At 48.8% G+C, this 14,500-nt stretch overlaps 1 protein-coding gene across 1 annotated transcript; it reads right to left on the bottom strand.

Moving 5' to 3' along the window:
- Nucleotides 1-7,734: 7,734 nt before the first annotated feature.
- On the bottom strand, nucleotides 7,735-14,043 carry SKIDA1 (SKI/DACH domain containing 1). The gene is given in 3 exon segments (XM_030943537.1): nucleotides 7,735-10,914; nucleotides 10,917-11,741; nucleotides 12,564-14,043. Coding segments are annotated over 2 exon segments (2,463 nt in total). The 5' UTR covers nucleotides 11,605-11,741; nucleotides 12,564-14,043; the 3' UTR covers nucleotides 7,735-9,139.
- Nucleotides 14,044-14,500: the final 457 nt, after the last annotated feature.

The raw sequence follows: 14,500 nt of genomic DNA, 5'->3' as shown, positions 1-14,500 counted from the left end.
TTCGACGTTTGGGAAAATTAGCAGCGTTTGTAAATGTCAGTGACTCTCGCGTATGAGTTTTCTTTTTTTTCAGTTCATATAAATACATAGTTTAATGATCTCTTTGAGACCACATCCTCATTTTTAGCATACGTCCAGGCACAACCAAACTTTTGCCACCCAGTTTGATATGACTGGATGTCGTTGGACTGCCCTTGGGAAAACCAGGGAGTTTGCCAAAGGATCTGCAGCACCTTGATAGAAAGTGTGGAATAGGGAGCGGGCTCGGGAACTTTGCTTTTCCCGCTTCCCTGGGAGGGAGCGAGGCTCCTAGAAAACGCTGTCATCACAGCCGGAGCTCGGGGGGACTAGGCTCCAGCTCTCCTCGCCGGGAATCAGCGAGTTGTTTTTTCAGGCTGAGCTTTGCAGGTATTGGCGAGCGAAGTCGCTGCAAAAAAAAAAAAATAAACACGGAGAAAGGGAGCTGCTGCTTCTCCATGTCCGTGAGGGGAGACACAGCGAGTCCTGGTGAATTCGGTGATGCCTGCGAGGAAATCCTGGGCACCTTAGCGGACAGAGCCAGTTATCTCATTGGAAAACTCCTTTTCTTTCAGCCTTCCTCTTCAGAAACCTGAGGCTGGTGGAAGCAAAAATGTTAATCGCTATCATACCTATGCAAAGCTATTAGCGTTATTGATTCTTAACTTTCTGAGCGAAGACAAATTCACCATATGTCGATGTGTAAACACTTTAGAATAAAATTAAAACCAGTTCTGTGCAATTGTCACTGTGCATGATTCTAATACAAACTATCAGACGTTTATGCAGTTCGTCTTTCTTAATGATCAGACGCCATCGGCGTTGATAAACCAAACACAAGCAGTAAATTCTGCGTGGAGGACGGCTCCGGCTCGCAGGTTTTGTGAAGACGGAGCAGCTCGCACGAAGCCGCAGGCAAATCATCCTGTACTTTTTGTGCCGGCCTTGGGGCTGGGAGTCGCTGAACTCTCAGTTACCCTCTGGAGCTTTTTCCTAAACCCGATGTCATCCGTCTCCTGCGGAAAACGGGAGGAACAAATGCAGCAGCACGGCAGGAGCTGGCAGAGGAGCAGGGCTCCGGGCTGGAGCATTCCCGGGAAGTCTCGCCGCGTCTGTGCGCGGGTGTTTACAGAGGGGAGGGAGAGAGGGAGGCAGAAAGGCCTCGGGAAAGGCAGGAGACTCTTTTAAGTCCGCTGATGAGGAATTGCTGCCGGGTATACTCCTCTTTGCCCACGAGCAATGCAAACACGTATATAAAGATTCCCAACTTTCATGTGTGTTTTAAGAAGTTCACCTACTTTCAAGCCTGTTTCAGAAGCCCGGCTTTCCGGGACGGAACAAACACCGCCAAGTACTCTGCGTGGAGGGCAAGAGATATCAGCGATTATCTGGAGAGCCTTTCTATTTATCGGCCTCTACGCAGCTAGATAGGGAAATACGAATGCTCACGGACTTGATGAATGGCAGAGCTTGTGTAGAATGGCTATGCTTTACAGGTCCCTTTACGGGAGAAGGATACAGAAATCATAATGGAATTAATGAGATTTTATTAGCAAAAATTTGTAAACCCCAGGTAGCCATTTACAAACTTACTCTGAAATGTGAGAGAGACTGCGAGATCACAGCCGGGGAGATCTGACATTATTTTATATGGCGTATTAAACGCCGTTCGCTCTTTTCTTCTACTACATCATTTAGCACGAACATCTTTTTCCCTCAGGCGAACTTTGCAGATTTTGACGGGGACGATTATGTCATGGCGAGAAACAACCTAAAAATCCTTCTTCTGGTTATAATGTACTATTCCAACAGACACAGTAAAGTTTTTCAAACGGTCTGGAAAACTGTACAAGGAATAGCACGTTATTGCTATTTACCGTTACCAAAACGTCATGTTCACAAAAATGGAAATGAGCTTTTCCACAAGAGAACAAACCCTTGTTGTTGTTGTTATTAGGGTTTGGGGTTTTTTTTGGTTTGGTGAGTTGTTTTGGTTTTTGTTTGTTTGTTTGTTTGTTTAATAGAATAATATTTTTCCCCATGCACTTTACTAGATAATAATTCTACGTTTATGATTATCCCGGGCAGTTTACCCTTGAATCTCGGGAAGACAAAAGCATCGCGGGTAAATATAAAACATATGTTCGCACAGGTTATGTGGCAGCTTTAACACTCGCAGCCCCATCCACACGCATCTCCACAAATGCACAAAGACCCTAGAAATCCCAGCAAAAGCGTTGCTCCCGGGGCAGCCAGGCGAGAGGTGCTCCAGGAGAATAGGGGTTTTTTGCTCCGGGAGCAGCACCAATCTACAACAAACACCCGGGAGGTCGTGGAGGGCGTGTGCGGGACAGAGCCGTGCCTCGGCCTCGGAGAGGGGCTGGTGGTCGGCCCTGCCGCTGTGCCGGGCGCTGCCGGTGCGGTGTCCCAGCGCTTCACCGTCACCAGCTGCTTTTCCAAGGCTGTTTGTTTGTTAGTTTATTTATTTTTTTTCCCCAGGAAGGTAGAGAAAGGGGAATGACAAGATGAAATATAATACAGAGATGTGAAGTGACCCGAGTGGCAGCTGAAGACGAGGTCTTAGCCGGGACGTGTTTCCCAGCTAAACTCTGCGCTGCTCTTCGGGGAAAACCAAACGCAGGTTGATGGAAACATCCTGTTTTGAGGGAAATGGACAGTACAGCCCTATCTAGCAGCTCCGACACTACTAATCAGCCTGGAAAAGCGCTGCGAGCACAAGTCTTAGGGAAGAGGGAGCCGCGCATCTGACACCATTGCAATTCAATACCGATCCTGAAAGGCAGTTTAGAAAATCGCTGAGCTCTGAGCGGCAGAGCCGGGCTGCGCAGGCCCCTCCGCGGCTCGGCCCGCCGGGAGACCCGCTCCTTCCTCTGCCTGCAGCAGGGGCAGAGCCCCGAGCCGCAGAGGGGAAGGCAACAGATGTGGGCTGTACAGAAATCCGTGGAACAAGTGCTCTAAACCCTGGGGGATTTCTCCTAATAGCGAAATCAGAGAGGGAGAGATTTCAGGAAAGAGAATAGCCCAATATAAGTTTCTAGAGTAGAATTTACATTTCATCGTGATTTGTACGTTACAATATGCAGACACGTGCACGCGGGAGGGGTTTGGGTGCCAGCGGCGGGGAGTCCCCGCGTCCCGGTCCTTCTGACCGCCGAGAGCATCGGCGTGCCTCTACCCGCGGCCGGGAAGGGGGGCCACGGTGCGGAGTTTGGGGAAGTTCATTGCGATACCCCTATTGCCATCCCCTCCCCCGCCCCTCCGGAACGAGGGAGAAGGGACAGGAGGTGCCGGCTCCTGTTTATTTGTCTAAGGGGAACGGCGGCGTGGGAGGCCGAGGGCCGCCTGGGAGCCCCCCTCGCCATGCGGACGTGCCGTTCGGCGGGCAGGGACACCCGGCCTGCGGGCCGGGGCGGTGCGGGCACGGGCACCCGGGGCAGCGCGGCCGCGAACAAAGGCCGGGAGCGGCTCCTGCACGTGTGCGCTGCCGCGGCGGGGCCGGGGCCGGCGGCCTCGGCCGTGCGCAGGCAGGGTCCGGCCGCGCCGCTGCTCCCCGGGCTGTCGGGCAGGGAGAAGGGCTCGCTCCGGACCGGGGTCCCGGCGCGTCCCTCGCCGAGGGACGAGGCTGTAGCAGGGTCTGCCTGCGGGACGTCCATGTCCGGCCCCACCGCCCAAAGGTCACCGCGGCTGGTCCGGCTTCTCACTACGGGCCACATTAGCGGAGCGGCCATTTACTGCCCCGGGATTGCAGCGCGGCCCGGGTTAGCCCATAAAGCCATTCACACTCAACAATGGGGATTTTCTCAACAATTAACAAGAAACAACATAATAAATCCATTTACAAAGCCCTCGCTATTTACTATAAATTAGCCACTCTTTAAGAGACCGGTGCGTAATTTCACACGCTTTACAGCCCCGGCTACATTTTAGACGCAAGAGCAAACAGCCCTGTTGGACCTTTTGCGCTGACCCCGCTCCCCGTCCCCTCCCGGGCCGACTCCGCGGGGGCGGACGGCGAGCGGCCGAGCCCGGAGCCCTGGGCCTCCCCCGGCCGCTTCCTGGCCCGGAGCCCGGCATCTGCCCCGAGGGCCCCGCGGAACCACCACGGGCTTGCCCCCTGGCTCGCCCCCAGCGCGGAGCGGGCCGGGCGGGAGGCGGCGGGGCCGCGCCACGGGAAAGGCCGGGAAGATGGACGCCCCGGCGGATGAGCCGGAGGGGGAGCGGGGTGGGAGCCACGGCCCCGCTTTGAAGAGCGGGAACACCCGGGGACGGCCGCGCCGCCCCCGCCGCCCGCGGGAGCCGCTTCGGGAGCGGGAAAACCGGGCCAGGGACCTAGGCCGGGAGCGAGGGAGCCGGCCCGTGGAGCTGGGCCAGGCAGCCGAGGAGGCTCCGCCGCGCTGGGCAAGATGGCGGCCCGAGGAGCGCTATGCCCCAGGCCCGCCGCGCTTGGGCAGCCCCGCCGCTCGGGGGCCCCGGCTACGCTCCCGCATTTTTTTTTTTACTTCCCTCCTCTCTTTTTTATTTTTTTTTCTCCTTTTTTTTTTTTCCCCTTTTTGTGATTTCCAGGCGGCGGGAGCGCGGTGCGGGAGTGGGGCCGATGGCTCACCCCGCCGTAGTCCCCCCTGTTTACAAACACAGCTGTTGCCGTGTATTTGCAATGCTAGGGGTAAAGCCACCAGCAGCGAGGAGCAAACGAGAGATGGTGCGGGAGAGGGGTCCTCGGCATCTGGAAAGGACAGGGCGCCTTGTTTTTGAAACTGTCAATTCCCTCAACCCCTATTGTGAGCGCCTCATGCAAAACATCTCGGGCCTTTTAAAGCGGGGGCTTGTGAGGCCGCCTAGGAGAGAAAGGGAGAGGGGGAGAGAGAGGGGCCTAGGGCACGGGAAATAATTATATCAGCACAGTGAAAAAATGCAACGTGTAAGGCCTAAACCCGGCTCGCTGTCCCTTGACGAAAGGTTTTTGGTCAGGCCGGAGCTGTTAGACCGCGGCTTGGAGGGCCTGGTACCGAGGGAGTGGGTAATGTCTGCCAATGTGACTTGGGGAAGGTAGATCCCAAAGCCTCCCTCCTGATTTTGCTAGCCAGAGCTTTTCATTTTCAGGCGCTCACCCTCCTTTTGTGCTTCCAAGCTGACCAAACAGATCCCAGGATGAACCATTACATATTCTTCCCAGCAATCCTCTTAACCATAAAAACCACAATTAACAAGGTTATCCGTGTTTCATGTTCTCTAACATACTGCATATGTAGAATATTTTCCTCCAGATTACCGCCGTGTGTCAAAAATGCCACTTTTTTTACCCTTTTCTGTCTCAACCACTTGCACGTGTGAACAGTGACAAACACAAACATGGTAACATTGCTCTCATTTCTGCAGAAACTTTAATTTATTGGCAACTAAATCTGTTAGAATAAAAGGGATCAAAGACCATGTAAAAAATCACCATATGAATTGATTAAACAGCAAACTTCATACAACAGCTACCACTATTTTGCATTATTGCTAGTAGTGGCTTTTTAAATAAACAACCAGTAAAGAGATTATCCTACTGTAGTCAAGTAAGTGTAGCTTATAGAACAATCATTTCTTAAAGTAAATTGCTGTAAACGGCAAGTTACATCTTTTAAGGCAATATACCTCATTGCTGAAGGCATTACACGTGTTCCCTTTTTAATGTTCTAGAGAATTAAACAGAGTCCAAAACTTTCTTTTGTCTTCCATCTGGCAGCAGAAATATTCACAATAAATTTCCCAGTGAACTCTATTTGTGGCAAATACCTACAGAGTATAGTCCTTACAGTACATGCACTTCCTCAATTGCTTTTTCCTCTAGAAAATTCTGATGATTTTTGTGTACACCAGGAATTGGAAAATGGTGGCAATTACTAACACATTGTAAGTTTTATCTCATGTAAACATCACAACAAAATGGTAGCCTGTCTCCCTTGGAAAACCTTGGGGTTTCCTCATTATTAGAACTTACCTTTATGGGAGAAATTTGGTTATTTTTATGTAATTCAATTATAAGACTTTACATGTTTAAGGTTGAAATGATAATGAACTCTGATCGCAATAATAATTACAATGTTGTCAGAAACAGTTACCAAACTACCAGAATTGAACAGAATACCATCCCCCCTCCCCCCCTTTTTTTTTTCTCCTGGTGAGTTATTGTACCTGGCTAATTTCTCCAACGGTAGTAAAACCACGAATGTCCCTGCTAGTGACTTGTACTAAACTGAGGTGTGCACGTGTGAAAATTATGTGGCTGTTTAACTCCTTGCCGTTTGCTGCTGCCTGGATGGAGCGGAGCCCAGCGGAGCAGCCTGCCGGGGATGCCCGGGGGTGCCTGGAGCTCCCGGGCCGCTGGCAAGGCTGGGCGCCATATTTCACGTCCTCAACTCTGCAGAGCCTATTTGGTATAAATTTATGCTTATACCTCCCCCTCCAACCCCCAGCCCCACACCCCGGATTATTTCAGAACCTGAAAAGGCACCTCTGTAATTTACAATTCCTGGCCAAATCAGCATATCTCTAATTGGAAGTAAACAGGGTCAGGGAACAGAGTTACTTTGAAAGTGATATGTTGTTTAACTGACAAGGCGAAATTTTACGTTTCAAGTTTGCATATTGCACTTTTGCGTCTTTTGGCTCTTTTTTTTTTTTTTTTTTTTTTTTTTTTTTTTTGGTCAAGGGAAGACCTTTGTCAGGCAGACACAGTTTCTAACAGAGTGGGGGGGCTTTCCTGAGAAGTACATTTTGTACGTACTTACAGTTCTCTGGGAATAAGGCTGTAATCTGTGCAGCTCTAAACACACGAATGTAAACATTCATCTCAGAACAACTCCAGTAAGCAGATTTTTCATGACCATCGTAATTTCAGCAGAGCGGTTAAGTATGCAATGCACCTTTTGCAATTGGCAGCTTAAAGTGATGTGTGTGTGTGTGTGTGTGCGTGTGCATGCAGGGGGGAAGGGTAACTCTACTGAAAGGCAATTGTTTACTCTTTCTAAATATATTTGGCTGCAGGTATTCTTAGACTGGGCCTTTTACAATGAGGGGAAAACTCCGGTGTGGATATAGTAAACAGAGCTGAAATCAGTTAGTGACTGCTTGGAATATTTGGAGACACGAGGGGTTGGGACAGGGCATCACAAAAGGCAGGAATTAAAAAACTGAAACCCAGGCAGTGGATTGCCAGCAGAAATGTTGACTTTGAGTCACACAGTAAACATTACATTGTTGCTTTGTTTTCCTTTTTTGATTTGCGATAAATTATTCTCCCGGGATTGATCGATGAGTGGAATCCTTAAAATTTAATTTGTGAATGATCTAGTATAAATAAAATGCTAATCCAAAGAAAGAAACCAGCAATTATTCATCCTAAACTCTGCTGATTCAGCAACTCAATTATTATTGCCTTTCTCAAGCTGCAAACTTTTCAGGCTGTTTTCAGAGTTGCTGTATCCGTCCTCCCCCCACAAGAGATACCTTCCCCCGTCCTCTGCCTCCACCTCGGCCTCCAGCCTGTCTTTTTTTTTTCCTCCTTCCCTTTCTTTTGCAGAGGTTGGGGGGGGAGGGAGTGAAACAGTTAACCTCTTGAAGCGTATTTCCTCCAAATAAAAACAGTGAACTTACAAATGGAGAGGAAACCATGGATAACTCTGCAATAATTCAAAGTGTTTGGAATCAGGATTTTTTAAACAGTGTTTTTAATTGAAAATAAAGCTAAAGCATGCTTTTCAACAGTGCAAATTTCCATAATTTTGATTTACTGCTTCCATCATCACAATATATTATACCAGCATGTCTTACCGAGGGCTAGACTCTAGAAGTCTGCCTGTTTGACTATTTTGATATTAAGTGCAAATATAGATAATTGCCTCTGATTGTCACGTGCAGTAAAAATGTTTCTGCTACATAGAGAGGATGGCATGGCAAAAAAAAACCCACGACAGCAAATTTCAAGAGATGAGGATAGAACCGGGAAGTGTAACATGGTTGAATCGCCTGAGTTTTGTTGCCAAAAAGCTATGAACAACATGGTCTTCTCATTTTGTGTAATCTTTCCACTTACGGCCTCTCATTTCACTTTCTGTGTTGTATTTACTGCTTTGCTATTTCCTCCAGCCAGCATGAGGGGCTGGACCATAAATTGTACTGCTGGCCGGGCAAATATTTTAGTTGCTTTGCAAGTTTGCAAGGGGCATGTTCAGACCACAACTTAAGTATGACATTAGTGGATAACAGTAACCTTATTTAAGACCTCTGGGTGAAACAAAAAGGCTTCCCAATTGCAAAGAGTGGCTGTACAAGTAAAAAGACACCCTTTTACCAAAAATAGAATTCCACATTTATTTACTGGTTTCAAATGAGGCAGCTTTTCCCAGCGCTGGGGTCGCAGGCGGACCCCAGTCTTTTCCAAACCGGAGAAGGAGTAAGTGCAACTGCCCTTCAAAAAAGACACCCCTGCACCCGAAAACAAAGCTCCCGAAAAGTATACTGCTGCCACATTGAATTATAGTGAACCCTTACTGTGCAACCATGTAACTTAACAAAGTTTAACTGAATTAACAGTTAGACTTCCATTTTCAAAATCTAGTGCATAAATTTAATGGCTCATTCTAATATTTATTATTCAACCTTTTGACATTTATTTGCAGCAGTTGAATTGAGGTACTGGTGCATTATTAGCATTTAAACAGTAAAGTGTTCCAGCTCTACCATAATAACTGAGTTTAACTTGAGTCTTTAGCCTGAAGTACTCTGTGGAATGTAACATAATTAAAAAAAAAAAAACACCAAAACCAAAACCAAAAACAACCCAAAAACAATGCAACAGAACAAACAAACAAACAGGCCCAAAACAACAACAACAACAACAAAAAAAAACCACCAAGATCCCAAAATAAGGGAAAAAACCCCCACTGTTGTAATGGTAAATAAAATAGTAATCCAGATTCTGTCTTCACAATGTGATAAAACAGGATTCCAATAGTGTATAGCATTAATGGGTTTGTACAAACCATGCTGCAGAGTTAAAAAAAAAAAGGTAAGAAAGTTAAAGGTGGTTCAAGAAAATATTTTCCAAACTACTTTATTAATTAAATTTCCTGAATTTGTGGCTAGGTGGAAGAGGTATTGCAGAACCGCCCAGCTGCCATTTCCATACAGGATGGGCCTTGTGAGGTGGTTGGGAATCCTTAGTGGTGTTTAAGGAATAAGCTGGCAACAAATCCCCATCATTGCCAATAATTAGTGATGGTGGACAGGGAAAATTTGCCATGAAATTAAATGGCCTTTTCACTGCTGATGCTACATTGCTGGCTACCCTTTTGCGTCTATTGTTAACTGTAAAATCATCCAGTGTTCCTTCATGTGTCTCAATTTTACCTGTAGGACGTGGGCTTCGAGCTGATTTCAAATTTGGTTTGACTGGAGGAGTCTGCAGTACAGGTCGCTTTCCCAAAACCAGTGTCCTGTAATTTTTTCTCACCCTTGCTCCAAATTTATACTCCCCATCCTCAGGTTTTGGAGTACCTAAAGTGCATGAGAGGACCTGACTCTGAGTCAGTGGGTTTAAGGAAGTGGTTTCTTTCTCAGTGCATGCAGAATCTTCCTTGGCTGTTAATAAAGCGTCCTGGTTATTACTCTCAGTCACACCGTAAAACTCATCCTTAGTATCATTGCACTCACACTTTAGCTTATGTGTTGTAAGATCAGGCTCATACTCCTCGTTCGCACTGCTGTCCTCTATTTTGATTTTAATGCTGTGCAGGAATGGCAATGCCTTATTGCCTGTATCAGTGCACTGGAGCTCAGCTGCTGCTGCTGCCCCTGGAGAAGCAGCATCCTCCGCAGGATCAGTTTGTAAAGAGGGCAAATCCGTGGCAAATTCAATACAATGAGGGATTTTGGAATCTTTCTCTGAATTTGCTGCCGCTGATGAAGAATCATTATTTAAGAACCTAGCAGCTATTGTATTGTTATCTGCACGGTGTGTAGTAGTTGCTTGAAGGCATTTCCTTGCCTCTCTGAGTATTCTTTGTTGTGGAAATGCATTGTTTGTCTTTGGGCTAGGTGAAGAGGCCCCCTTTGCAACACAGTTAATTGTTAGGTCAGTACTCTTGGCATTATTGGAAAATTCAGAGTGTGGGAATGTGAGTTCGGATACCCTATCATCTCTTATCTCCGCGAAGCAGCTCCCCAGGCCGCCGGAGCAGCGCAGCGCCGGGGCGGCGGGAGCCCAGCCGGGGCAGCCCCACTCCTCCGGCAGCTCCGGCTTGACTCCGCCGGGAGCGCCGCGGAGGGCGGGCAGCCCGCCGGGCTCCGCCGGGGCCGGGGGCCGGGAGGCGGCGGCGGCCGCCAGATGGTACAAGAAGTTGGCGTGGACCACGCCGGGCGGGCTGCAAAAGCTGGTGCGCCTGAAGCGGATGCTCTGCACCGAAACCTGGCTGGAGACCGAGCTGGAGTCGGAGTCCGAGGTGCTGTCCTCCTCCTCCTCCTCTTCCTCCTCCTCTTCCTCCTCCTCCTCCTCCTCCGAGCTGCCCTCGCTAGAGTCCGAGGCGCCGCTGCCCTCCTCGTCCTCCTCCTCCTCCTCGTCCTCCTCCTCCGAGCTGCCCTCGCTGGAGCTGGAGAGGCTGGAGCCGCAGTCCGAGTCGTGGGCGGCGCGGCCCGAGCAGCAGCTGGATTCCGAGTCGCTGCTGCCGCTCTCGGGGAAGGCGGGCGGCCCGAAGCCCCGGGGCAGCGGCAGCGGCAGCCGCGGCGCGCCACGGGGCCGGCAGGGCCGGGGCAGGGCCAGGGGCCGGCGGGCGCCGCCAGGGGGCCCAGCGTGACGGCGGCGGCGGCCGCCCCGTGGCGGCGGCGGCGGCAGCGGGCGGGCAGGGGCGGGGGACCGGCGGTCGGGAGCCGGGGCCGTGCCGCGGCGGCGAGCGGGCGACGGGAGCGCAGGGGCGCGCAGCCGCCCACCGCCGGCGCCGTTTCATAGTTTACGGGGGATTTGCAAGGCGCCCGAGCGATTTCTGGGTAGCTGTGGCCAGTGTATTTACTAAAAATGTGAGGTAGATGAGCGGCCGGTAGCAAGGCTGTGTCCCCCGGGCGCAGAGCTTTCCTCCGGACGGGCAGCAGCGGCCGAGGAGAGTCGCTCAGACCCAGCCAAAGTTTGTTCTCCTTCCAGAAGCCCGAGAAGGGGTCGGGGGGAGCGAGCTCCGGCCGGAGATCGGTGGCAGACAGCGCCCGGCTTAGTTTCCTCCGTTTCGTTTTAAGAACCCGTTCGGTTTTGCAGGATGTGTATAGGGCTTCCACGTCCTCTCTGGAGATCAGGGTGCATTTGGCAGCGTGGAAAGCGATGGAGTTGATGGCTTTGAGTTTCCTCAACTCCTCCAAGTCGCAGTGATGTTTTTTTACTTTTAAATGATCCATTCGCTTGTGCACGGTAGTTCGCGGGATGTTTTTGAGCAGGTCTGTAAAAACCTGGGAGAGTGCAAACATTTGCTTTCCTTTAATGATGAGGTAGCCGAGCCTCACGCCATCCACCTCTTCAAAACCCGACTTCAGGTCTCCCATTTCGTGAATTAAATTATTCCCAGCATTTGCAGAGAGGGAGAGAGATGAAAAAAAAAAAAGAAAAAAAGAAAAAAAAAAGAAAAAGCCACACACACACAATCCTCAGCCAGATGCTGTATTTGTCTCAAGGCATCCTGCTAATAAAATATAACAAAGGCTGTTATTCCTGGTGAATGAAGTGCCAAACTTTAGACAAAATTAAAAAAAATAAATTAAAAAATACTGTGAGACTACAATCAATATATAATCTTAAAAATCAGGTTTGCCAAAGTGTTTCTCTAAGTTGTTGCTGAAGATCAGTACCTGTTCCCTTTCATTCCCTGCTTTTCCATTGGAAACTATGATAATGGAATGTGAAGGGAGGAAGAGAAAAGAAATGCAGCTGCTATTCCCGCCGCTGCTTTAGCTACAAATAAAATGACAGAGTGAAGTGAGCTCGTCCGGAGACACCTTCATCAATTAATTCCCCTAAAGCCAACGCTGATTGGACACTCCTGACAGGTGATGCAATAAAAATTGATATTCCACCCCTTCCCCCAAAAAATCTCCCACTAATTAGCATACCCTTATACTGCCACCTCCCCTCCCAAAGTAAATAATACAGTTAGTATATAAATCTTTCTATTAAACAATCCGAGCTCAAACACACTCAGCCCTCTCAGACTTCCTCGTCGCTAGCTTCGGAGGAAGGATTTGTATGCTTTTTCCCCCTATCGTTCCGTATATTTTCAGCCTGTTTTGGACAAACGTTGCTCTTTTGTGCATGCCGTGAATTTAAAGGGCATAAGTCTGATCGTAGCGATGGAAAATCCTTCGGTAACGTAGCCGCTTTAAACTAGCGTTTTATTCTGCATTGTGTGGAAAATGAAGCTTAGCGAAAACGTGCAGAACAGCTTGGTATTTCCCCTTCTGAGGCTCCAAAGTTAAATGTTCGGTTGTTAACGAGAGGGAGTACTTACATTTTCGAGTTTCTCTTGATTTTCCTCTTCTGCTTAATTAGCTTTTTATAGCCGGGTACTAAGGTTATTTTTGCTGTCTGAATACCACGGGTTCCCGCACCGTGATACTATAACACTTTTAACTGAAATTCTGCCAGTAATATTGCAGGAGGGGGGAGGAGGACGTGAGCTCACGTCAGACCCATAACAAAGCATAGATAAGCCAGAAATGTATACACTTTTCACGATTAACCGTGCTGGATCACGAGCTGGAATGTCCTATAGTCCCAGAGCCCACGTCAGGATTCCTGCGTGCTGATTGCTTCCAGCAGAGAAAGGAGAATGTAAAATATCCAAGGTGTTTCCAGGAGCCTTTACGTAATGACAAAAAAAGTGCTGGAACACACAATGTACGATATTACATCGGGCTAGGATGCTTCTAGCTCGCAGTTTGCATATTCCGCTCGGAGTAGCCCTGCCGAAGATTTTTGATGCTCCATTTATAGCAGCCCCTTAAAATCAATTTGAAGAAGCAGCATGAAGGTTTAACCTCTTCTTAGGAACGTTAAATTATTCGAGTGTCAAGAACGAGGATCTCGCAAATGTTGCGATAGCTGCATGCCTCTCCCTTGTCACGTTAAAGTGATGCTTGCGGTTTGCACGTTAGGCGCTGCGAAAAAAAAAATCACCAATCTCTGCCGTGCATCCAGTGTTCCGCTGGATACAAACACCAGCACTTTTATGTATCACTGCACATCCAGAATTAGACACATCCGCGAGATTAATGAGACATCTCATACTGCTGTGACTTGGCAAAAAAATCGACGGAGGAAAAAAAAAATCTTCAATCGCAAACGTCAATATCCACTCCGCGTGTTGGCAATATGGTGCGTGGAGTTCGTGTTACCCCGTCAGGTACAGCTAAAAGAAAGCGCATAATCACTCTGTGAAAACGCCGTTTTGCATGACAAGGCGAAATGCAGGCAAGCCCCCAATTTCCCAGGAATTCGAGAGAGAAGTGGGAATTTGGAGAAGTGCATCCGGGAATGGAGGAAGTCTATTCAAGGGAGCCTCCAACTCGGAGGGCTGAGATTTGAAAAGTCAGCCCTGGACTACTGTTGCTCTCAGCGCAGATGTAATCGCCGCTGTTCAACTTAATCCATGTGTGTGCGAACCGCGATGCCTAGTTCTTCCCTCTGAAACCTAGGGATAGTATTCCCATCCGAGAAAGCAGAGCTACAGCAAATTACATTTTGTCCCTCGAATTAGAAAAGGATCATTGAGTGGATCTCGTGATATTTCAGCCTTTAAACGTAACCGAGAGGCAGCAGTGAACAATGCCTCGGCACAGCTCAGACCATCCGCGGAGTTCTCCTTCCCTCTCCTCGCATCTGGATCTCCCAGCCTTGCCTTTCTCCTGCTCGCTCGTGTGAGAGGCAAAAAAAGCAAAGTTTCGAAAGAAAACAGCTGCTGGCGCTAAAGAGAAATCATCGTGGTCTTTCTAGAGCTAGAGACAATAAGGTCGTTTAAAAATTCCTCCTGATGTACTTATATGCTGCGAACACCCCCCCCCCCTCCCTACTGCTCTCCTCCCCCTGCTTTAAGGTTAAGGCTATGGAGTCAACAGTAAAGGAACAGTAAACTCCGAGAAAGCTGCTCAGAAGACGTTACCCAAAAGCTCGATGGGCTGAAAAGTCCTTTATTTGTCAGGTAGTTCAGCTGGGTCAGATTCCCGTGTAAATCCACGCGTGCATTCGCACGGAGGGAGCCACGGGCATCCAGACCCGCACCCACACGCTGCCGGTGATAGCCTGGCAGTGGGATTCGGCAACTGTTTAAAAAATGTCCCTTTTAAATTTTTTTTTTATTTTTTAATTTTTTTTAAATTCCGGTGCTACCAAATGTTTAAAACTAGTGACGGCTTTTCGTCAAACCTCGGGTTCCCGAAAGGTGCGGCC

This window comes from Camarhynchus parvulus, chromosome 2, assembly GCF_901933205.1.
Source record: "Camarhynchus parvulus chromosome 2, STF_HiC, whole genome shotgun sequence".
Classification (NCBI taxonomy): Eukaryota; Metazoa; Chordata; class Aves; order Passeriformes; family Thraupidae; genus Camarhynchus; species Camarhynchus parvulus.
Note: the sequence above shows the minus strand (reverse complement) of the source record. Positions and strands in the feature narration are given on the sequence as shown.